The 24,159-nt window shown below is 42.1% G+C and overlaps 1 protein-coding gene across 1 annotated transcript in view; it reads right to left on the reverse strand.

Moving 5' to 3' along the window:
* Positions 1-11,989: 11,989 nt before the first annotated feature.
* The window catches only part of LOC139163591 (DEP domain-containing mTOR-interacting protein-like), a 40,370-nt gene continuing 28,200 nt past the window's right edge, over positions 11,990-24,159 (reverse strand). Inside the window, exons 4-9 of the mRNA XM_070744449.1 lie at positions 23,176-23,354; positions 22,757-22,942; positions 19,595-19,735; positions 17,763-17,833; positions 15,555-15,659; positions 11,990-14,846 (exon numbers count right to left, since the gene is read on the reverse strand). Coding sequence (XP_070600550.1) covers positions 14,721-14,846; positions 15,555-15,659; positions 17,763-17,833; positions 19,595-19,735; positions 22,757-22,942; positions 23,176-23,354 — 808 coding nt within the window. The 3' untranslated portion in view covers positions 11,990-14,720. The remainder of the gene's footprint in view (positions 14,847-15,554; positions 15,660-17,762; positions 17,834-19,594; positions 19,736-22,756; positions 22,943-23,175; positions 23,355-24,159) is intronic.

The raw sequence follows: 24,159 nt of genomic DNA on the forward strand, positions 1-24,159 counted from the left end.
GGTCGAATGAGAGGCTGCGAAGAAGATCCGAGCACAATTCTTGAAATCTGAGGAAGGAAGCCAGAGACTCGTCTGCTTTCTTTGGAGGAATCTTTTTTTTCTGTCTCTCTCTGGGATTTTTTTTTTTAATTTTTTGGGTGGGTGGGGGTGGGAGATTTCTAAGTCAGATGTCAATTTGGCCAAGCAATAGTGCAGTTGACAGTTTTGTTTGCTTTTTTTAAAAAGATAACTACAGTAATTTTGCAGGAGACAAAAACAAATGCAAGAGGAATCAGCGTATGGCAAAGCCCACATGTTGTGATGATTATCATATAGAATATAGAATTACAGAAGGGACCTTGGAGGTCTTCTAGTCCAACCCCCTGCTTAGGCAGGAAACCCTACATCACTTCAGACAAATGGTTATCCAACATCTGCCTAAAATCTTCCAGTGTTGGGGCATTCACAACTTCTGGAGGCAAGCTGTTCCACTGATTAATTGTTGTACCTGTCAAGAAATTTCTCCTTAGTTCTAAGTTGCTTCTCTCCTTGTTTAGTTTCCACCCATTGCTTCTTGTCCTACCCTCAGGTGCTTTGGAGCAGGGGTCCCCAAACTTTTTACACAGGGGGACAGTTCACTGTCCCTGGGGTTGTTGGAGGGCTGGACTATAAAAAAAAACCCTATGAACAAATCCCTATGCACACTGTACATACCTTATCTTAAAGTAAAAAACCAAATGGGAATGTACTATTTAGAGAGGGGGAAGAAGTCTGAAATTCATATATGTTTATGTTTTGTTTTTAATTTTCTTTTGTTAACATCTGATTACAAGGTTTTCTTGGCTTACAGAAAAATGTATAAAGAAAGAAGGAAACACTTTGGCATAATGGTTAATAATTTCGAAAAATAATTGGTGTACTGTTTGAAGGAACATTAAGGAGGGAATTTAATTTAAAAAATGAATGTAACTGGATGACAAAATTAGAAAAAAAACCTTTTGCAACTTTTTTGATGATTGATATTAGTTACTAACAAAATACCGCATTTTATTCATGGAAAATTAGATGGTACACTGTATTGTTTGAATGTATGTTAAGAGAAAAATTAAAAAAAATTACTCCTCCCAAACAGTCCTTACTTCCTCTGTCCCTCCATTTCTCCTTCCTTCCTTCCTTCCTTCCTTCCTTCCTTCCTTCCTTCTTTCATTCCCTCCTTCCTTCCTTCCTTCCTTCTTTCCCTCCTTCCTTCCTCTCCACTTCTCTTTCCCTCCCTCTCTTTCCCTTTTCTTTCTTTCTTTCTTGCTCTCTTTTCCCTGTGCTCCTGTCAATCACCTGCAGGCTGGATAAATGGCCTCAGCAGGCCACATGCGGCCCACGGGCCATAGTTTGGGGACCGCTGCTTTGGAGAATAGTTTGACTCCCTCTTCTTTGTGGCCACCTCGGTGATATTGGAACATTGCTATCATGTCTTCCCTAGTCCTCTAGTTTCATTAAATTAGATATAGCCATATCTTCCAACCAACGTAAGGTTACACCACTCACCATTGGCACATGGAACGTATGTATGCTTCAAGACAACCTCTTAGCAATTCAACCAGAAAGAAGAACAGCCCTGGTCCCCAGAGAGCTTGCCGGATTAAACAATATTGAGTTAATGATAAAAAGAATAATTATTAGTAATAATAAATGCGGGGTGGATAGATAGATAAATAGATGATAGATAGATATAGATAAATGATAGATAAAGATAGATAGATAAATAGATAGATAGAGATAAAGAGAGAGAGAGAGAGAGAGAAACACACCGACAGACAGACAGAGATGGATGAATGGATAGAGATAAATAGATAAATAGATAGGTAGGTAGGTAGGTAGGTAGGTAGATGATAGATAGATAGATAGATATAAAGAGAGAGAGAGAGAAACACACTGACAGACAGACAGAGATGGATGAATGGATAGAGATAAATAGATAGGTAGGTAGGTAGGTAGGTAGGTAGGTAGATGATAGATAGATAGATAGATAGATAGATAGATAGATAGATAGATAGATAGATAGATAGATAGATAGATAGATAGGAGAGAGAGAGACAGACAGATAGACATACAGATGAAAAACAATCAAATAAAAGAAAACACTTTTTAAATCTTTAACCACTACACCAAACTGGCTTGGGTTCATGCTTATAGTATCTTTTCAGCCCTGAAACCTTGTACATTCCTTAGCATGTCTGGCAAGCCAAATTGATCTACCAAGGGCTATATATCTTGTTTTAAATAAAATATTCCCCTAATTAACTTCAATTGCTCTTTCTCAGTTGGTGGAACTGCTTCAGGGCTTCGAAAGAATTGAAGGGACAACATAATCTCCATTTTGATTTCAGACAGACAGACAGATGGGCACAATCAAGCAGCAACATGTCTGTTTTGAACAGATTATATGAAACCGCTCTTCTGAGTGGTCATAATCCACTTATCAAGCACAAGAAATCAAGAAATCTAGGGAGTTCTTATGCGTATAAAGGTTTATTCCAAGCTTAAGCTCTCTACAAAAATCTGAACTACGAACGGAAATCAACCTATTTGCAAAGCACTGAAGGCAGATCAGGAAGCAACTGATGAAAACCAATGACCTATACCCATACCGCATCTCAGACATTAACACCCTCGAAAATGTCCAGAGCAGAGATACTTCACCAGAAGAGCCCTGCATTCCTCCGCCCGTAACAGAATACCATATGAAACTAGACTTACAATCCTGGGCCTAGAAAGCTTAGAACTAAGACGCCTTAAACATGATCTAAGTATTGCCCACAAGATTATATGCTGCAATGTCCTGCCTGTCAACAACTACTTCAGTTTCAACCACAACAACACAAGAGCACATAACAGATTCAAGTTTCAATATTAACCGCTCCAAACTTGACTGTAAAAAATATGACTTTAGTAATAGAATTGTTGAAGCGTGGAACTCATTACCGGACTCCATAATACCATCCCCTAACCCCCAAACATTTTACCCTTAGACTGTCCACGGTTGACCTCTCCAGATTCCTAAGAGGTCAGTAAGGGGCGTGCATAAGTGCACTAGTGTGCCTTTCGTCCCCTGTCCAATTGTCTTTCCTTTATCTCATATATCATATATATTTTCTTCCTTTCATATATCTTCTCCTCTATTTTTACATATTATCTTTATATATATTACTTCATGACTATTCTCTTCCACCACTTTACCGAAGTAAAAATCTAGCAACCTTAATTTAATTCAAACACTGTTTATATATTAAAAGATACTTTGTATAGACAAAAGTAAATGTTTCGGTTCATGTTGACAGAGGCCCCGCTCGAACTGGCCGAGATATAATGCACCAGCCAATAGGCAGCCAATTAACACATTACTTCTTTTAGATAAGGTCCGTAAATCACTCACATAACCTCACAGATCTCCAGATTTAGTTTCATTCTCTTCATTGGCAACTCTGCATAACTCTTAAAGGAGCCACTGCAATTTCTCAGTACAACATTTCTAGAACTCTGGCCCTGGATGTTCCTCCATGACAAACGTTGCAGATCCATGCCTCTTTACCTAGAAACCCTCCCTTATATACAGACAAGGCGTGATCCACTGTTTCCTAGAGCTATGACTGACTAGATCTTTTCCCATAGACTACTTTCTAAACCTTTTCCCATAAAGCTGTTCCCGTCTGCTTCTAAACTTTCTGACCCAGGCATATAATAGGGACTCCTGCTCCTCAATGTCCTCATCCCCCTCTGAGTCAAACATTACCATCTTTGGGGTTTCTACAGTCTCTGGAGGTTCCTCAGGTTCCAGCTCTCCCTCACTCTCACTCTCTGATTCAGCTGGCAAGAACACTTGGCTAGGGTACCAAGATGGGCCCGGTTCATACTCCTCAGAATCTGTCACTAACAGACCCGGTCGTGGACTACTCACAACAACTTAGAACTAAGGAGAAATTTCCTGACAGTTAGAAAAATTAATCAGTGGAACAGCTTGCCTCCAGAAGTTGTGAATGCTCAAACACTAGAGGTTTTTAAGACGATGTTGGATAACCATCTGTCTGAAGTAGTGAAGGGTTTCCTGCCTAAGCAGGGGTTTGGACTAGAAGACCTCCAAGGTCCCTTCAAATTCTGCTGCTGCTGCTGCTGCTGTGTGGACAATCTCTGAAACCAGGAAGTGATGAGGCTAACTAATTCATTTGTCAGCTGAAGAAATCCAGGATTTTTTTAAAAAAAATAAATGAATTAATAAATTTAAAAGCTTTGCTTTTAGGTTTCTGAAAAGCCCTTCATGAAAAAATGCAGCGGAACACAAGGGGAGAGGAAGTGTCACCACCAGCTGTGCTATCTTAAGTCTGGGTGGAATTTTCTATTCCTGGTCATCCAAGCAGACAAATTCCGCTAATGACAGTAGTGGAATTAATCAAAGAAAGTATTGAGAATGGTGTGTGTGTGTGTGTGTGTGTGTGTGTGTGTGTGTGTGTGTGTGTGAATGGGTGGTGGGTGTGTATAAGATAGAGAGAGAGACTTCCATCCACCAATTGCTACTGATGACACTAAAAAAAAATAAGTGTCATTCTTTTGGCACTCTAAAAATAGAAGCAACATTAAATCACATCAAATGGCATACAATGACATGCCTTGATTGATTCTTAAAAGACACCTTTGTTTCATCAGAAAAGAGGAAGAAGAAGAAGAAGAAGAAGAAGTAATAATTGGGAAAATTGTAGAAGTTGTTGGAGGTCTGCTTTTGACAAAGTAACAGAGTTGGGAGGGACCTTGGAGGTCTTCTAGTCCAACCCCCTGCTCATTCGGAAACCCTATACCCACGATGGCGAACCTATGGCATATCGGAGGGCACACAAGACTTTTCCCGGTGTCCAGGGGTGGGCAGCAGGCAGGACGGGCTGAAACGCAGTTCCACCAGTGGAAATGAAGATGCATGTGCAGCTCCAGCTGATCAGCGTCTGTCACTTCCTGAATTACTGGTCTAGGCTCGGCTCTCCTTTTTTTCCCTGTTGCTGCGCCTGCAGTCTTGCTTTTTTCCTCTTTCCTCCTTCCTGGCCTCGGACGAGCTTCCCTCTCTCTTGCCTGGCTCCCCTCCAGCCTCATGCAGCCACCTCCTGCCTGAGGTGCAAGCAGAAGGCATGGGTGGAAGCGGTGCTGGCAGCATTTGTGCTTCTGGCAGCACCCGTTTGCCTAGCTACCCAGTGTGAGACGGGGTGGGGGGGTGACCCAGGAAGGAGAATGCGAAGCAAATTGTCACCCCAGCGAGCGACACTAAGGTTGTAAGTCGAGGACTTATTTATTTATTTATTTATTTATTTATTTATTTATTTATTTATTATTTGGATTTGTATGCCGCCCCTCTCCGAAGACTCGGGGCGGCTCTTACTCAGACATTTATTTCAGTTTATACACTCCATTGAGCAAACAAAAAATAGCAAATATACAAATATCATAACAAGCATTATCAAATAATATATCTGACACTAGTGTTATAAGCTGATTAAAGAAAATAATCAAGGAGGCCAGAGAAGATGGCTGCGGCCCAAAACAACCTTCTTCTCATATGTTTTCAGTAGCACCATAATGGCAATACTTACAAAAAAAAAAACTTAACAGTTCACTTGAATGATGATGATCGTTCAAGCCACTCCCCCCTCATCACATGGCCGGCAAGCCACGCCTACCCAGTTATATGACCATTAAGCCACACCCACAAAATAAGCCACACTTACAGTGTGGCAGTAAAATTTTTGGCTGCCCATTACTGCCTGTGTCAGCTCCAGCTGATTTTTGTCCTTGGGAAAGGCCATTTTGCCCTCCAGACGCTTCAGGGAAACTTCCCTGAAGCCTGGGAGGCAAACAAACCGCCCAACGGGCAAACCGTAAGTTCAGGAAAACACACTTCCGGTTCTGGCCTGCACTGGCTGCCGATCAGTTTCCGGTCACAATTCAAATTGTTGATTATGACTTTTAAAGCCCTTCATGGCATTGGACCAGAGTACATCAGGAACCGCCTGCTACCGCACGAATCCCAGCGACTAATAAGGTCCCACAGAGTTGGCCTTTTCCGGGTCCCATCGACCAAACAATGTCGTTTGGCGGGCCCCAGGGGAAGAGCCTTCTCTGTGGCAGCCCCGGCCCTCTGGAATCAACTCCCCCCGGAGATTAGAACTGCCCCCACCCTCCTTGTCTTTCATAAATTACTCAAGACCCACCTATATCACCAGGCATGGGGGAACTGAGACACCTTCCCCAGGCTTTTATATTTTATGTTTGGTATGTTTGTGTTGTTTGGTTTAAAATGATAGGGTTTTATGTCTTTTTTTCTCTTTTAATATTAGATTTGTTCCACTGTAACATTGTTTTTACTAGTGTTGTGAGCCGCTCCGAGTCTTCGGAGGGGGGCGGCATAATAATAATAATAATAATAATAATAATAATAATAATAATAATAATAATATTGTTGTTGTTATTGTTATTGTTGTTGTTGTTGTTATTGTTAACAATATTATTATTATTATTATTATTATTATTTGTATTATTATTATTATTATTATTAGTATTAGTATTAGTATTAGTATTAGTATTAGTATTAGTATTAGTATTAGTATTAGTATTAGTATTAGTATTAGTATTAGTATTAGTATTAGTATTAGTATTAGTATTGCCCATTGTGCTGTTTTTTGCACTCTGGAGCTTTTTTTTTAATATAATTTTTATTTATTTTTAATTTTTTTTTACAGAAAACAAAAACATAAACATAAAAGTGTACCATCACCAAACAGAAAAATAAAAATTCCCTTCACCAGGGAAGATTCAATTTTATGTCCTTAATTTGCTTCATCTCTGGGTTACATTGTTCATTCTTTATAAAGCGATTGAATTTTATTTCTTACATTTGCATCGCTTGCTGATATTGTTAATATATAATTTTTAACCGTGTCCCACCGCCTCATTGTTGCTGCTAATTTATCTTCATTGTAATTATGTAATCTGATTTCCATAATTTCATAGTGAATGTGGTCCACTTTGTATCTGCACCAATTTTTTATTGTCCATTTATTATCATCCTTCCACCCAAGCACTATAGTTGTGCACTCTGGAGCTTCAGGAAGCTTCCCTGAACCCTCCAGAGTACAAATAACAGCACAATGGCAAACCCGGAAATGTGTTTTCCTGAACTTCCGGTTTGCCCTATAGCATTTCAGACAAATGGTTGTCCAATCTCTTCTTAAAGTTCTCCGGGGTTAGAGCACCACAGTTTCAGGAGCCAAGTCTCTCCACTGGTTAATTGTTCGGTCAGGAAATTTCTTTGTCAGCCGGTCTAGCTCAGCACTCCCAAATTCAGAATAAAAGAGTTGGAAGGTGTTGGGTCCCAATCAGGGGCGTGCCACCATTACCAGCCCTACCGGAACAGGCCCAGAGCGCGCGCGCACACCCTGCACAGGATTCAACTTCTGAGCGTGCATGTGAGATTTCTGGGATTCGGAAACCTGTGTGGCTATCGGAGGATTCAGACAGTGAGGGGGAAGGAGAGATGGAAGCTAAAGGCTCTGGAGAGATAGAGATGGAGGTCTCTGCAATATCTATGGAACACCCAGCTAGGGCCTTGTCTGGGTCGGATGAGGAGCGGGTGATTAATGATCCAATCCTGACTGTGCGTGTGCGAAGGATATGGGGAAGACAGGAACAGTTGCGCAGACGCAGGAGGAGATCTTGATCACAGCTGAGAGTAATAGGGAATTCTGCAGCATACATAAAAGGGGAGGTTTGTGGGAGGGTTCTTTGCAGCAGTTATCGTTTGTGGTTTAACAGAGAAAGAGAAGCAGATCCAGAGTTTTCTCTAAACCAACTTCCCTGCTTTCTTAGAGAAACCCAGCCTTTGGAAAATTACTTTATGAAAGACTGTAGCTATTGCTAAAAAAATAGTGAGTATCCTTCAGCCCAGTTTGGAGACATTATTTATAAACCTTGGTTTTTTTTTAGATATTTGTTATCGGCCTTGAAGATAACTCAGACTCTTTGGCAGTAAACAGATATTATTTTGCAGTTCTCAACCAACTTGTTAATGAAATGTATTTTTGGGTTTCTGAAACTCCAGTCTGTGTGTTTACTTTGACCCTAATTACTGCTCAGCTGACATGCCATGCAGAACATTTAGGACAGGGAGTATTCTCTCATACACACACCCTTTCCACAGGCCCTCATACCTACATATAGATTTCCACAAGCATGTTGGAGATTAGCTGAAAAATTACGGTTGGAGAAACAGCTCATTTGACAATTATTATTTATTTATTTAATTGACTTCTATGCCACCCAATCCCAAAGGACTCAAGGTGGCTTACAATAATAATATAAATAAAAATACAAATAGATACAGAGCAATAAAAAGAAGTCGGATATATTCTAAACTATGTATAATAGAAACCCAGTTAATATAAAACAGTCATGTTCCCATACATATATACCATTCATACAGTGTTGCCATATCAGTTATTAGTTCATAGTCCCCCAGGCCTGCCAGCAAAGCCAGGTCTTCGTGGCATTACGGAAGGCCAGTAGGGTGGGAGCAGTATAGACATCGGGGGGGTAGTTGGTTCCATAGAGCCGGGGCAGCCACAGAGAAGGCCCTCCCCCATGGTGCCGCCAACCTGCATTGCTTTGGTGATGGGACACGGAGGAGGCCAACTCTGTGTGTTCTTATTGGGAAGTCTCTGGGACAATAAGGTTATTAGTATACTGTATTTAAATATGTTGGGTGTTGCAATACATAGGCTAACAATTTAAGTTTAAGACTGTACCTTTAAGAGACATGTGCTAGTTGGCCACTAGAGGGAGCCAACAATGTTCCTCTTGGGGCAGTTTGTATTGGAGAGATTTATATTTGCTGTATGTATACTTGCTGTGTGCGATAATCTGGTTTGTAAACCATTATTAGGATTATATGTGTATGATACTGGACTGTGCAACTACTATTTTTGCCTATTTGTATATAATAATATTGTTCTATGTTGTACCAAGTCTGATTCTTGACTGACTAACCCTCATTACTACATTAAGTGTACTTAAAGTTTGTTGAAGGTTTATTATATTACCTAGACATTCTAACAAACTTACCCAATACCCAACTTACAGCCATTCTTCAGCGACCGTTTGACAATACAATGGCATTTTAAGAAGCAACTTACAACCGTGTCCTCGCACAACCATGTCCTCATGGTCACGTGTTGTGGTTAGCTCTGGCCCAGCTCCTGCCCCAAGGACTGTGGATGTGGGGGAGACATCCACATGCTGCAGGCCTGTTTTGCCCCCGGTGGAATCTGCTGATGAAGGCTCCTCTGACCAAGAAGACATGAGTGACAGGGAGGAGGAGAGTGGGGCAGACAGCTCAGAAGCAGATAAATTATCTAGCTCCTCCTTGGATTCAGAACAAGAGTTAATGATACAGCCATGCATGTGGAGAGCGATGCATAGGCAACAACAACTGAGAGATTATTATCAAAGAAAATGAGGCCACCTGTGCTTGGGTGGGGCTGTGGTCATTAGTGAGGCTGATATAAATAGCAGCCTGTGGGTTTGGCCATTGTGGAGGATTATCTGATCTTTGTGTTTCGTGACTGCTTTACTGACTTTGACTTTTTGTGTGCTGAGTTTTCCCCGCTTTGAAACTAAACCAGGGCAAAGTGTGTTTCACTTTGTGAAAGAAGAAGGACTGTGAATTGCCTCACAGCTGCAAGCTAAGTATCACAGAACTGATAAGGGACTTGTACAAATTACCAGTTTGTTTGGAGACAAATGCTCTTTGCTATACCAAAAGAGGGCTTGGTTTAAGTGAATTTTCATTATAAAGAACATTGTTTTGAATTTTCAAACGTGTGTGTGTCTGAAATTTGTACCTGTGAATTTTTGGGAGGAGTGTACCAGAGAGCCCAACAGAAGAGTCACGTGATCAAAATTCAAGATATGCTTGGCAACTGGCATGTACTTATGACAGTTGCCACATTCCAGTGTCACATCACCCATTGCAATGTCCCCAGCTGGCTTCCGGTGGGATGAGCTGGCTTCACTGAATACAATGGTGTGATGCATTTATCTGCAGTGATTGACTTAACCACCGTGGCAAAAAAAAGGTCATAAAATTGGGCATGTCTCCCTTACTAACTGCTTTGCTTAAGAACGGAAATTCTGGTCCCAATGCCGGTTGTAAGTCGAGGACTGTCTGTACCGGATCTGTGGGTCAGTATTTTCTATTCTTTTGACTGCGGAACTGCCTGCTACCGCACAAATCCCAGCGACCGATAAGGTCCCACAGAGTTGGCCTTCTCCGGGTCCTGTCGACTAAACAATGTCGTCTGGTGGGCCCCAGGGGAAGAGCCTTCTCTGTGGCGGCCCCGGCCCTCTGGAATCAACTCCCCCCAGAGATTAGAATTGCCCCCACCCTCCCTGTCTTTTGTAAACTACCCAAGACTCACTTATACTGCCAGGCATGGGGGAGTTGAGACACCTTTCCCCCAGGGTTTGGTATGAATATGTTGTTTGGTTTTTTAAATAATGATAGGGTTTTATATGTTTTTTAATATTAGATTTGTTCTACTATAATATTGTTTTTATTATTGTTGTGAGCCGCCCCGAGTCTTTGGAGAGGGGCGGCATGCAAATCTAATAAATTATTATTATTATTATTATTATTATTATTATTATTATTATTATTATTGTTATTATTATTATTACACCCCTCAAACGGGTGTCTTCACTTCAAATAACAATCATGCCATGAACACTCACCCACACTGTTCTGTGATCATGGAGAAAATTAAAGAAATATCACATTACACACATTTAGAAAAAAAAATTCCTCAGATTTCGGGTGTCAGTTGAATGACAAGACAATGTTCAGACTTGAAACCAACAGCTGGAGGTATGGAGGGCAATATTTTGATTCCACAAAGACAAGTTTTATAACAGCGCTTTGTTAGTTAAAATGGTCCAGGGATTGACAGAACGGTATTTTGGTCCAAATTCCTATCGATTTCTCCAGGCCTAGAGGGGGGGATAATAATAATTTCATAAACAGAGCAATAAATAAGGGAATTGTAAATATTTGGGGCAATGGCCTTTCTGGAGAAGCACTTACCATATTTTTCGGAGTATAAGACGCAATTTAGTTTTGGGGGAGGAAAATAGGGAAAAGAATCTGCTTGCTGTTGTGGTTAGCTCTGGCCCAGCTCCTGCCCCAAGGACTGTGGATGTGGGGGAGACATCCACATGCCGCAGGCCTGTTTTTCCCCCGGTGGAATCTGATGATGAAGGCTCCTCTGACCAAGAAGACATGAGTGACAGGGAGGAGGAGAGTGTGGCAGAAAGCTCAGAAGGAGATCAGTTATCTAGCTCCTCCTTGGATTCGGAACAAGAGTTAATGATACAGCCATGCATGCGGAGAGCGATGCATAGGCAACAACAACTGAGAGATTATTATCAAAGAAAATGAGGCCACCTGTGGTTGGGTGGGACTGTAGTAATTAGTGAGGCTGCTATAAAGAGCAGCGTGTGGGTTTTGCCATTGTGGAGGATTATCTGATCGTTGTGTTTCGTGCCTGCCTTGCTGACTTCCACCTTGGTGTGTTGCTTTTCCCCCGCTTTGAAACTAAACCAGAGCAAAGTGTGTTTCACTTTGTGAAAGAAGAAGGACTGTGAATTGCCTCACAGCTGCAAGCTAAGTATCACAGAACTGATAAGGGACTTGTACCAATTACCAGTTTGTTTGGAGACGAGTGCTCTTTGCTATACAAAAAAAGGGCTTAGTTTAAGTGAATTTTCATTATAAAGAACATTGTTTTGAATTTTCAAACGTGTGTGTGTCTGAAATTTGTACCTGTGAATTTTCGGGAGGATTCTACCAGAGAGCCCGATAGAACACTTACCAGATATTCATCCGGCTAGCATCCTTAGTCTAGTTTCAGCACATTATTTTATTCCCTGATTAGGGCTGGGGAAAAAACTTTATTTGGTGAGAGTAACAATGAAAGAGCTTGCAAGATGTTAAGAGCTGGGAACATTGTTAGCGCCTGGTTAGGGCTGGGAAGAAACATTTGAAGCAAGTAGAACAATTTTTTAACAACTACAAAGACATGGTTTGGGAAACATTATTCACAGAGAGTAACAGTGAAAGAGCTTGCAAGCGGGTAAAACTGGGAACATCATTAGCACCTGGTTAGGGCTGGAAAGAAACTTATTTGGAGCAAGTTAGAGCAAATTGCAAACACAGGGCTTGGGAAACATTCTTAGCAGAGAGTAACAATGAAAGAGCTTGCAAGCAGTAAATGCTGGGAAGATTGTAAGCACCTAGTTAGGGCTGGGGGGGGAAGCTACATTCAGAGTATAAGACAAACCTGAATTTTCACCCTCTTTTAGGGAGGAAAAAGGTGCATCTTATACTCCAAAAAGTACGGTAAATTCTCAGCATCTTTATAAAAATAATAATCAAAACGACAGACATGAAGTTGCTTTCTTGTCTTACATGTGAGAATACAAATAGTCTTTGACTTAAAACCATTCTTTCAGTGGCCATTGGAAGTCACAATGGCACTGACTTATGACCATTTTCCACACTTCATGACTGTGGCAACATCTCCATGGTCGTGAGGTCAAAATTAAAATTATTGGCAACTGGCTCATATTTATGATAGTTGCAGCACAGAGTTGGGAAGGGACCTTGGAGGTCTTCTAGTCCAACCCCCTGCTAAGTCAGGAAACCCTACACTACTTCAGACAGGTGGTTATCCAACATCTTCTTAAAAACTTCCAGTGTTGGAGCATTCACAACTTCTAGAAGCAAGCCGTTCCTCTGGTTAATTGTTCTAACTGTCAGGAATTTTCTCCTTAGTTCTAAGTTGCTTCTCCTCTTGATTAGTTTCCACCCATTGCTTCTTGTCCTGCCCTCAAGTGCTTTGGAGAATAGCTTGACTCCCTCTTCTTTGTCCCTCGCTTCCTCAGCATTTCTCAACCTTGGCAACTTTAAGAAGAGAGGACTTCAAATCCCAGAATTCCCCAGCCAGCTATGAAGTCCCTACAATCTTTAATTTGATGAGATTGAGAAGGTAGCAGATATAAGGAGGGGAACCGCTGGGTGAGATCATCCAAGGGCATGGGGTGAGGTATCATCAATACGCCGATGATACCTAGTTATACATCTCCACCCCTTGTCCAGTCAACAAAGCAGTGGAAGTGATGTGCCGGTGCCTGGAGGCTGTTGGGGACTGGATGGGTGTCAACAAACTCAAACTCAAACCAGACAAGACGGAGTGGCTGTGGGTCTTGCCTCCCAAGGACAATTCCATCTGTCCGTCCATTACCCTGGGGGGGGAGGGAACTACTGACCCCCTCAGAGAGGGTTCGCAACTTGGGCGTCCTCCTCGATCCACAGCTGACAGTGGAACATCATCTTTCGGCTGTGGCGAGGAGGGCGTTTGCCCAGGTTCGCCTGGTGCACCAGTTGCGGCCCTATTTGGACAGGGAGTCATTGCTCACAGTCACTCATGCCCTCATCACCTCGAGGTTCGATTACTGCAACGCTCTCTACATGGGGCTACCTTTGAAAAGTGTTCGGAAACTTCAGATCGTGCAGAACGCAGGTGCGAGAGCCATCGTGGGGCTTCCAAGATTCGCCCACGTTTCTTCAACACTCCGTGGCTTGCATTGGCTGCCGATCAGTTTCCGGTCACAATTCAAAGTGTTGGTCATGACCTTTAAAGCCCTACATGGCATTGGACCAGATTACCTCCGGAACCGCCTGCTACCGCACAAATCCCAGCGACCAATAAGGTCCCACAGAGTTGGCCTTCTCCGGGTCCCGTCGACTAAACAATGTCGTTTGGCAGGCCCCAGGGGAAGAGCCTTCTCTGTGGCAGCCCCGACCCTCTGGAACCAACTCCCCCGGAGATTAAAACTGCCCCCACCCTCCCTGTCTTTCATAAACTACTCAAGATCCACCTATATCGCCAGGCATGGGGGAGTTAAGATATTCCTTCCCCCTAGGACATTACAAGTTATGCATGCTATGTTTGTGTGTATGTCTGGTTTATAATAATGGTTTTTTATTGTTTTATTAATTGGATTGTTACATGTGTTTTTTATCATTGTTGTTAGCCACTCCGAGTCTATGGAGAGGGGCAGCATACAAATCCAATAAATAAATAAATAAAACCCACCTAATGTTTTTAGGTGGCAGGGTAGGAGTATATTGCTATTAACGGCTACTACTGCTGCGCTGCATGTGCAGCTTTGGTTGTCTTGCATTTGTATATGTGCGCACATGCTCCAGCATGTTTTTGCTTCTGTGCATGCGCAGGAAGCAACAATGTGCTGAAATCTCATCAGGGGACGCGCACAAGAGAGATTTTGCCAATTTTTTTTCTTCTGCACATGCGCAGAAGCAAAAAAATCACTGAAATCTCACATGCGTGCACGTCCCCTTGTGAGATTTTGCTTCTGTGCATGCGCGTATGAAAAAGTGAAGGATATGGCGGTGCACACGCAAATTGCACAATCTGGTGCTGCTACCGGTGTGCAGTCCCCTACCACATTGGTAGCAACCAACTACTGGTTCAGGGACACGGGTCGGATCTTCCCCATGTCTAGCTAACTTCAGAGTTGAAGCTGACGGAGTGAGTGCTGATCTCAAAATGTTGGGGAGACAGGAGGGAGGGAAACCCTCATTCGTTTTCTTCCATAACTTCGAGCACAAGAGTTCGAGGTCCTGTCACAATGAGGTTGCTCACAGTCTGATAATCCAAGTGTAACACATACATTCCATTCACAGAGTAGACGAATTGGCAGACCTGAAAAAAGGAAGAAACAGAGACAGGTAAAACAACTAAACAACTCTCTCCCTCCCTCCCTCCCTCCCTCCATCCATCCATCCATCCATCCATCCATCTATCTATCTATCTATCTATCTATCTATCTCTCATCTATCTATCTTCTACTTCTACTGCTGTTATAGATAGATAGATAGATAGATAGATAGATAGATAGATAGATAGATAGATAGATAGATAGATAGATAGATAGATCGATCGATCAGTGGGTGGGTGGGTGGGTGCGTGGGTGGATGATGGATAGATAGATAGATAGATTGATGATAGCTAGGTAGGTAGTTAATCAATCCAAAAATATTTTCACTAACAAGCCATTTTTCCCATAAACAGAAAATAAACCCTACTTCCTTCCAGGACTGATAATGATACCTAGTTGGGTCATGAAATGTTTGTAATAAAACAACCAAGGTCAGGGGGCACCAAGGACCCCATGATTCTGGGCAAGCTGGAGATGTTTGGGAGCAGGTACTAAATTCATTTCATCACTTATTGACTAGCCAGATGCCTCAAAAGAAAGGACAATATCTGCTTTCTGTCCATGCTAGGACGTTTTCCACCTTGCAAACTGATAAAACATGGGCAATTGATGGATGGGAGGTCCTTTGGCTGGAACAGGAATCAAGAGATGAAGATCCTATATACCTAATTCATGAGGCTCAAATGTCGTACCTTCATGCCAGCAGCAGCAGCTGGTCCTCCTGGATCTACAGCTTGGATGTGGCATGGACGACCTCCACGGACTACAAAACCCCAGCCAACTGCATCCCCTACAATCTGCAAATGAGAAGGTAAACAAGGAAGAGGAGGGTGGGGGACAGAAAGGAGAAGGGAAGAAGGGAGAGGAGAAAGAAGAAGAAAGCTTTATCTATATACTAGTAGCTGGATACCCGTGTTTTGCTATGAAACTATATGATCGGGCTTGATACATTGACATTTAAAGCTTGAAAATGTATGCAGTATGTATGCATCAGTGTGTGTTAATATAAGGCAACTGGCAGTTGAAACAGAGTTCTTTTCAGATGGGGAGGGGGAGTAAAATGTCTAAACTCCCAGCCCGCAGGACGGATGGTCATGTGCTGGCCATGGCCACACCCAGTTTAGCGAAGGGATAGCATCAGAGCGTGTTAATATAAGGCAACTGGCAGTTGGAAGAGAGTTCTTTTCAGATGGGGAGGGTGAGTAGAACATCAAACTCCTTAGCATCAGAGCGTGTTAACTAACGTGACACTGTATACTACTAATGATCTGATAGTCATTTCGAAATATCATTCTTAGCAAGCACCTAGAACCCAAGGGTAACATATGCGCCAAGTTTCAAGTTTGCAGGCTTTATAGTTCTGGAGAGTTTGTGATGACTGAGTGGTATTTAAAAGGCAAAACTAATATATGAGAGAGACTCATTGCATCCAAAGCAAGATAGTCCAAGCCATGATTTGTCATAATTGTGATAATTATGGAGTAAGGCTCATGAAAACCCCAAATTCACAATTTCAGAAAGATTCTTCGCCAAGAATTAATGATGGGGAAACTTGGTAGGTCATACTTGGTTGATGCTATGAAAAAGTACCATCATTACCACTTGTGTGGCAGACCACCTGTCTTTAAAACCCTGCTGTTCTGTTTGCAATGACTACACTTGTACTGTTCCTGGGTCTATTTAACCCGGATTAAAAAATTGTTGATTTTAGCTACTGTAAGTGTTTTCTTGAATACCTATTGCATTGGTATACTAATATGAACATGCTTGATCATAAACAAATGAAAAATGAAATGAAAAATTAATGTTTATTTATTTGTTTTGCTCAGAAACCCCCCTTCCCCCAGCTGTTTCCTATTATGTTCACTTTATATATAGACCAGGCTGCAAATTCCAAATTACATCCTTGTTTTTCTACAATGGATTTCTTGCATAAAACTAGTTGTTTGATTATCATGTACTTACTTTTCTATTACTTCATCTCCTTTTTCAACAGGGTGCACATTGTAGTTATTATGGATTACTGTGCCGTGAGGTATATGTGCCATTGCACATACCATATCATCACATATCACATCACATATGATCACATATCACATAATCCATGCAATCAATAAATCAATACAGTGGTACCTCGACATACGAGTCTAATTCGTTCCAGACCCGAGCTCGTATGTCGATCAACTCGCATCTCGAACGAATGCCTTTAGACTTTGTTTTTCGCGCCGAGATAACTGGAAGCAAGGAGATTCTTGTGCCACCTAGTGGAAGCTCGGCTCGTATCCCGAATTTGAGCTGGGGTATCGAACAGAAATTTCGTTCGCGTCACGGTTCGTAACTTGGAATACTCGCATGTGGAGCAACTCATATCTAGAGGTACTACTATATATCACTACTGTGATATATTCATAGAAAGAATATATCTGCAATACTCATAGAAAGAACTCCTCAAATGAGGCAAATTTCAAGTTTCAGATATGCAGGGAAATTTTTTTACAGGGTCTCAAACTTCGTTTTGGGTCAAATAGACCCGATCAGAACAGCAGGCTTTTAAGACAGAGCAGTATTTGTCCACTTTAGTCACTCTGAGAGATGTTCAACTTCAATTCCCCAGCTGGTTGGGGAATTCTGGGAGTTGGAGTCCATATCTCTTAGAGTGGCCAAGGCAGAAGAACAGCAAGAGAGACTGAGAAGTCAAAGGCCACGCTGAAATAAAAGAGTGGAAGATGATTTATCACACCATTGTCAAAGACGTGACATGGATGCGTCCATCACTTTAATAGGAAAGTAACCTTGAGGTGAAACTTGGATCTACAAATATTGGCAGTCAAGGATGTTCTGAGTTACAGCAGGACGATATATTTGGCAACAAGGCTAACTTGGTGACACTGTAGACTCACTGTCAGTGTTTTCTTGATATAGGGTGCCCCAGGTGTCAAAAGCTCTTCACTGGAGACAGGTTTCTTCAAGACTTGCATAGAAAGGGAGAAAAATTGAAGATTAGAATGGATTGGATTGGATGGGAGAAATATTCCAGCTTTTCAAATACGGTGGTACCTCTACTTAAGAGCTTAATTCATTCCATGACCAGGTTCTTAAGTAGTGATGGGCGAATCGAACCTGCACAATTCGGGTCCGTACCGAATTTTGCGGTGTTTGGTATGCCAAACACAAACACGAAATTTTTTGATACTTCGGGCAAAATTCAGGGTCGCGTTCAGCGTTCGGAGCTTTGACGTCACCGGCAGGTTGCTAAGGACGCCAAGGTGATCACTTCCTGGATAACATTGTTATTTTTACGTGAAAGGACCGCCCTTTGCTTGCAGCGCCACTGTGGCGGCCTTTTTCATCAAAATAACAATGTTTATTTTTACGTGAAGACCTCCCTTTGAAGGAGCTGGGGAATCCCTCCCATGAAGAGATTCCAGGGGCGGAGCCTTAACGTCACCGGCAGGTTGCTAAGAACGCCAAGGTGATCACTTCCTGGATTCCATGGAATTCAGGAAGTGATCACCTTGGCGTCCTTAGCAACCTGCCGGTGTATGTGACGTCAAAGCTCCGCCCCCAGAATCTCTTGGTGGGATTCCCCATTCAGGTTCGGGTTTGGTTTGGGTTCGGATGAATTTTATGTAAAGTTCGTCCAAGCTTGCTGAACCCGAACACCATTGGGTTCGCCCATCACTATTCTTAGGTAAAAAAGTTTGTAAGTAGAAGCATTTTTTTCCCATAGGAATCAATGTAAAAGCAAAAAATGCATGCAAACCCATTAGGAAAGAAATAAAAGTTCGGAATTTGGGTGGGAGGAGGAGGAGGAAGAGGAGGAGGAGGACAGTCGCTGCCGAAGGAAGAAAGTGAGGGGAAGGGAATAAAAAAAATCAAAAACCTTTAAGGCTTTAAAAAAAAGAGGGACTCTGAGGCTGCGAGGAGGAGCACGTGCCTCCCCTACACCCGGCGTGAGGTTGCCTCCCATATACTGCGCCAGGGAGAGAAACCCAGGGAGAATGGCAGGAAACTGGGCGGGCCCTTATGCCGCTCTCAAATTTCCTGGGAAATTTTTCCTGGCTCCAGTTCTTAAGTAGAATATGGTTCTTAAGAAGAGGCAAAAAAATCTTGAGCACCCGGTTCTTATCTAGAAAAGTTCTTAAGTAGAGGCATTCTTAAGTAGCGGTACCACTGTATAAGATCAATCATGTTTGACCATTTATTCTCTAATACATTAAAACCAGTGGTGAAATCCAATTTTTTTTAACTAGCAGTTTTGTGGCTGTGGCTTGGTGGGCATGGCAGGGGAAACAAACTACAATATCTCCATTCCCCCCCTATTCCAGGGAAGCATGATACTGTCTCCTGGAAAAAAAAAAAACACCTTTGAGACAACCTGAGTCCTACAGGATTGGGTGGCATACAAGTCAAACAAACAAACAAACAAACAAATAAATAAATAAGTCTTCGGAGAGGGGCGGCATACAAATCTAATAAATAATAATAAATGAATGAATGAATGAATGAATGAATGAATGAATGAATGAATGAATGAATGAATGAATGAATACATTTCCCAACCTTGGCAACTTGAAGATATTTGGACTTCAGCTCCAAGAATTCCCCAGCCAGCTAATGCTGGCTGGGGAATTCTGGGAGTTGAAGTCCAGATATGTTTAGGTTGCCAAGATTGGGAAACACTGGCCTAAATGACTGAGAACCTCCAAAGAAATAAGGAAGAATGGCTCACCAGATTTAGGGTTACACTCAACCGCAGGTACCAGTCCCAGGTTTGGGGACAGGTTGTAATAGAGACTGGATCCTCCAGCCAGGGAAGTCACACTGCTTCTTCGGACAGCGGAGACAATTTTAATCTCCTTATTAGGTTGGACTGAAAAATAAACATTATTCTGATGTAATAAATTGAAATAAATTGTTTCAACTGCTACCCTCAAAACGACGCTATAGAGATCTGTGCACCAAGACAACTAAGAGTCCTCAGAGAGGGGCGGCATATAATATCCAATAAATAAATAAATAGTAAATAAACTAGACACAAGAGCAGTTTTTCCCCCCGAACGCCATCACTCTGCTAAACAAGTAATTCCCTCTCCACTGTCAAACTATTCACTAAGGCTGCATTACTTTTAATTTTTTTCTCATTGCTCCTATCACCCATTTCCTCCCACTCATGACTGTATGACTGTAACTTGTTGTTTGTATCCTTGCAATTTATATTAATATTGATTGTTTCCTGATTGCTTATTTGTACCCTATGACAATCCTTAAGTGTTGTATCTCATGATTCTTGACAAATGTAGTTAGGTGATGATACTACAGAGTCAGGTAGTGAGTTCCATACATCAACTACTCGGTTACTAAAGTCATGTTTCCTGCAGTTGAGTTTGGAGCGGTTTACATTAAGTTTGTATCTGTGGTGTGCTCGTGTGTTGTTGTGGTTGAAGCTGAAGTAATCATTGACAGGCATTTGACCAAAATTGCAGCATTTCACATTCTGTTGTGAAATGAGTTTTATTTCTTTAGCCTTTCCAGAGGAATAAATTGCTTTTTTTTTTTCTGAATCTGGGCAAATTGTAGTCATAGCAATAATAGCACAGGGTGAAAATATAAATGGATTTGTAGCTCAGGCCTTATAGCCTGGCTCACTTTGCTAAATAATTGAGGGCCAGAAGTTGAGATAAGGGAGAATTTATCCTGATTTCAAATTTCTGTACAAAAATATGTTCAACTGACAGCTGTCCAGCATTGTTCCTTAGCTACCAGCCACCTACGGTACCTCCTGAAAAAACATTTTTTTAATTCCCCCAAACTGTTTTTTTTTTACATTCACTGTTGTCTTTTTAACAGCTATTCAAGGAAATATATTCAATAAAATCTGGAATGTGTGATTTGAAGAAAGCGTACACAACCTCTAAATGATATTATGGCAATTTCTGCATATCTGCAGAAAAAACAATTGCTGCCAACCTGCCTTCCATTGAGGACCTGTATACTGCACGAGTCAAAAAGAGGGTGGGGAAAATATTGACTGACCCCTCACATCCTGGACACAAATTGTTTCAACTCCTATCCTCAAAACATCGCTACACACCAAGACAACTAGACACAAGAACAGTTTTTTTCCGAACGCCATCACTCTACTAAACAAATAATTCCCTCAACACTGTCAGACTTTCTACTAAATCTGCACTTCTATTCCACTAGTTTTTCTCATCATTCCTTTCACCCATTTCCTCCCATGTTGACTGTATGACTGTAACTTGTTGCTTATATCCTAAAATTTTTATTAATATTGCTTCTTCATTGCTTATTTGACCTCTATGACAATCATTAAGTGTTGTACCACATGATTCTTGACAAATGTATATTTAATTTTATGTACGCTGAGAGTCTATGCACCAAGACAAATTCCTTGTGTGTCCAATCACACTTGGCCAATAAAATTCTATTCTATTCTATTCTATTTGTTTGCCCCAAATGTGTGGTGCAAAATCAAATACTTTGGGTGAAACACGTTCAAACAAGCATGCATATTTTCCGCCAGGCCATAAATGGAAACAGTATACAAGCCCAGGTTTGGCAGATGGCAGGTTCTCCATTATACAGAAAATACAATTTAGAAAGCAGAAAAAGTATGAGAATATTAAAAAATGTGCAGTTTTTTTAAAAAAAATCTGTGTTTTCATCTATGGATGTATGCATTTATGCATTAAACAAATGTGTATTCCCATCCAAACCACACCTAGGTGTCCGTAGGCCTCTTACTACATTATTTTTTTTAAAAAAAAATATCCATCATCTAATATGCCCACGATAGCATATTATAGTGCATGGAAGTCTATCATTCCAGGAAGTGCTGGAATCAATGAAGAAGTAGAGCTGAATAAGGGAACCAGATTGATGTCTTTTTCAAGGGATATTTGTCCTTCTCTATTCTTCTTCTTTTTCCTCCTCCTTCTCCTTCCTCTTCCTGCTTTTCCCTTCATTTCCTTCTCTTCCTTCTTCCACCTTCCTTTCTTGTCTCCTTCCTTTTTTCTTCCTTTCCTTTCCTTTTTTCCTTTCCTTTTCGCCTATTTTTCTCCCTTTCCTTTCTTTTCTGTTCTTTTCCTTTCTCTTTCTTCCCCTCTCTCGTTCCATTCGCTTACCTTTCACTTCTGTTTCTTGCCTTCCTCTTTCCTTTCCTTTCCTTTCCCTTCCTTTCCTTTCCACTTATTTTTCTCCCTTTCCTTTCCTCTACTTCTTCTTTCTTTTTCTTTCTTTCCCTCTCTCCTTCTATTCCCTTACCTGCCCCTTTCCTTTGCTTCTCCCTTCTATTTCCTCCCTCCCTCTTTCCTTCCTTTCCTTCTTTTCTCTACTTTCCTTCTTTCCTCTATTCACCCTAACACTTCTCTTTCCTTCCTCCCCTCTTCCCGCCCCTCTTCCCTCCCCTCTTCTCTTCCCCTCACTTCTCTCCCTCCTTCCTTATTTCTCCTTTCTTCCTTGTTTTTTCCTTCCTTCCTTCTCTCTACTTTCTTCCTTGTTTTTTCCTTCCTTCCTTCTCTCTCTTCCTTGTTTTTTCCTTCCTTCTTTCCTTCCTTCCTTCCTTCCTTCCTTCCTTTCTTTCTCTTTCTTCTCTCTCCTTTCTTCCTTGTTTTTTCCTTCCTTCTTTCCTTTCTTTCTTTCTTTCTTTCCTACCTTTCTTTCTTTCTTCTCTCTCCTTTCTTCCTTTTTTTCCTTCCTTCCTTCCTTCCCTCCCTCCCTCCTTCCTTCCTTCCTTCCTTCCTTCCATGTCTCTCCTTTCTTCCTTGTTTTTTCCTTCCTTCCTTCTTTCCTTTCTTCCTTTCCTCCTTCTCCTTTTTCCTTCCCACTCATCCTTCACTGCCCCCCGCCCCACCAATATCAATGCAGCTACCTGACAAGAAACTGGAGGGGTCTTGCTCGGGGTTCAGCTTGCGGAGACAGAAGGGGCTGTCGGGACTGTCCGAGAGTGACCTGTGCAAACTTTCACTGAGCAGCTCTGTGAGTCGCCTCCTTCGGCGGAAATTGATGCGGAACTGGTAGAGGAGATCCCGGTCATAAAAATGGCACTGAGCTGAGACTGCGGAAAGAAGGAGCAGTGAGACAGGGGGGGGGGAGACCTCATAGCAAGCTTTCGATCCTCCTAATCCAGCTGTGGACCTTGTTACTGTTATTCATTTATTTACACCCGCTGCCAGCAGACAGTTTACAAAATGCTCTACCTGGGGCCTCCCTTGAAGAACGTTCTGAAATTTGTACCTGTGAATTTTTGGGAGGAGTCTACCAGAGAGCCCGACAGAACACAGACTATACCTTGTTGGATGATCCCGTGTTCCAGGAGGGTTTGGCAGAGCTCTGTGGCTTCCTTCCGGTTGGCGACCTCCCCTTCCTCCACCAGCCAGTCCACCATCTCACAGCCCAAAAAGCTCCTTTGGTATTTCACCAGGTTCTCCTCTCTGGCTTTGAGAATGGAGTTGTCCATGCCGATCAGCCTACAATCGACAGACAAGGAGAAGACCCGAAACTCAATCCGGGCGTGCAGCAAATCCAAGTCCAATTTGGGTAGCTGTATCGTGACCCACCAGCAACCCATGGTGCTGATAGCAGATCCCGATGATGCGCAAGCGACCTGTGAAGCTGGCACCTGAGTTGAACAGTGAGGAGGTTGGAGAAGATTTGGTGAAATGCCAGAGGTAGAGGGTCATCCGGGACCTCTAACACCTCACAGCAGTGATGAGGAAGAAGAGGAGGAGCCTCTTCTTAATTCACGAGCACGCAGAGTTGCCAAAAGGCAGGAATGGTTACTCAGGAGGAGGTCTACTCGGGAGTAAGGCTTGGGGCTAATTGGCCACTCCTCTAGCCTACTAAAGGGACGACCATGACAGCCAGTGAAGGGCTGCAAAATGTTTATTGCCACACTGTGGGCATGGCTTATTTTGTGGGTGTGGCTTGCCGGTCCTGTAACCAGGTGGGAGTGGCTTGATGATCATGTGACCAGGGGGTGGCTTAAAGGTGGCCATCTTGACGTTACTCATATCAAGGGTTAAGGTTAGGGTGCCTGGCCTCTCCTCACCTCAAAGAGATACAATTTCCCTTACTATTATTGAACATCCAAAATATATTATTTAATTCTATGTATATATGCCCTATGTGTACATACATATTGCACACAAGCACACAAAAATATACACTATCTACTATATAAAGTGTATGTACACACACACACATTCAACCTCATTTACTGTGATAGGAAAAACATATCCAGAGCCCAGAAGGGGGAAAAAAGGGGGGGGGAAA

The sequence above is a fragment of the Erythrolamprus reginae genome, chromosome 3 (assembly GCF_031021105.1).
Source record: "Erythrolamprus reginae isolate rEryReg1 chromosome 3, rEryReg1.hap1, whole genome shotgun sequence".
Lineage (NCBI taxonomy): Eukaryota > Metazoa > Chordata > Lepidosauria > Squamata > Dipsadidae > Erythrolamprus > Erythrolamprus reginae.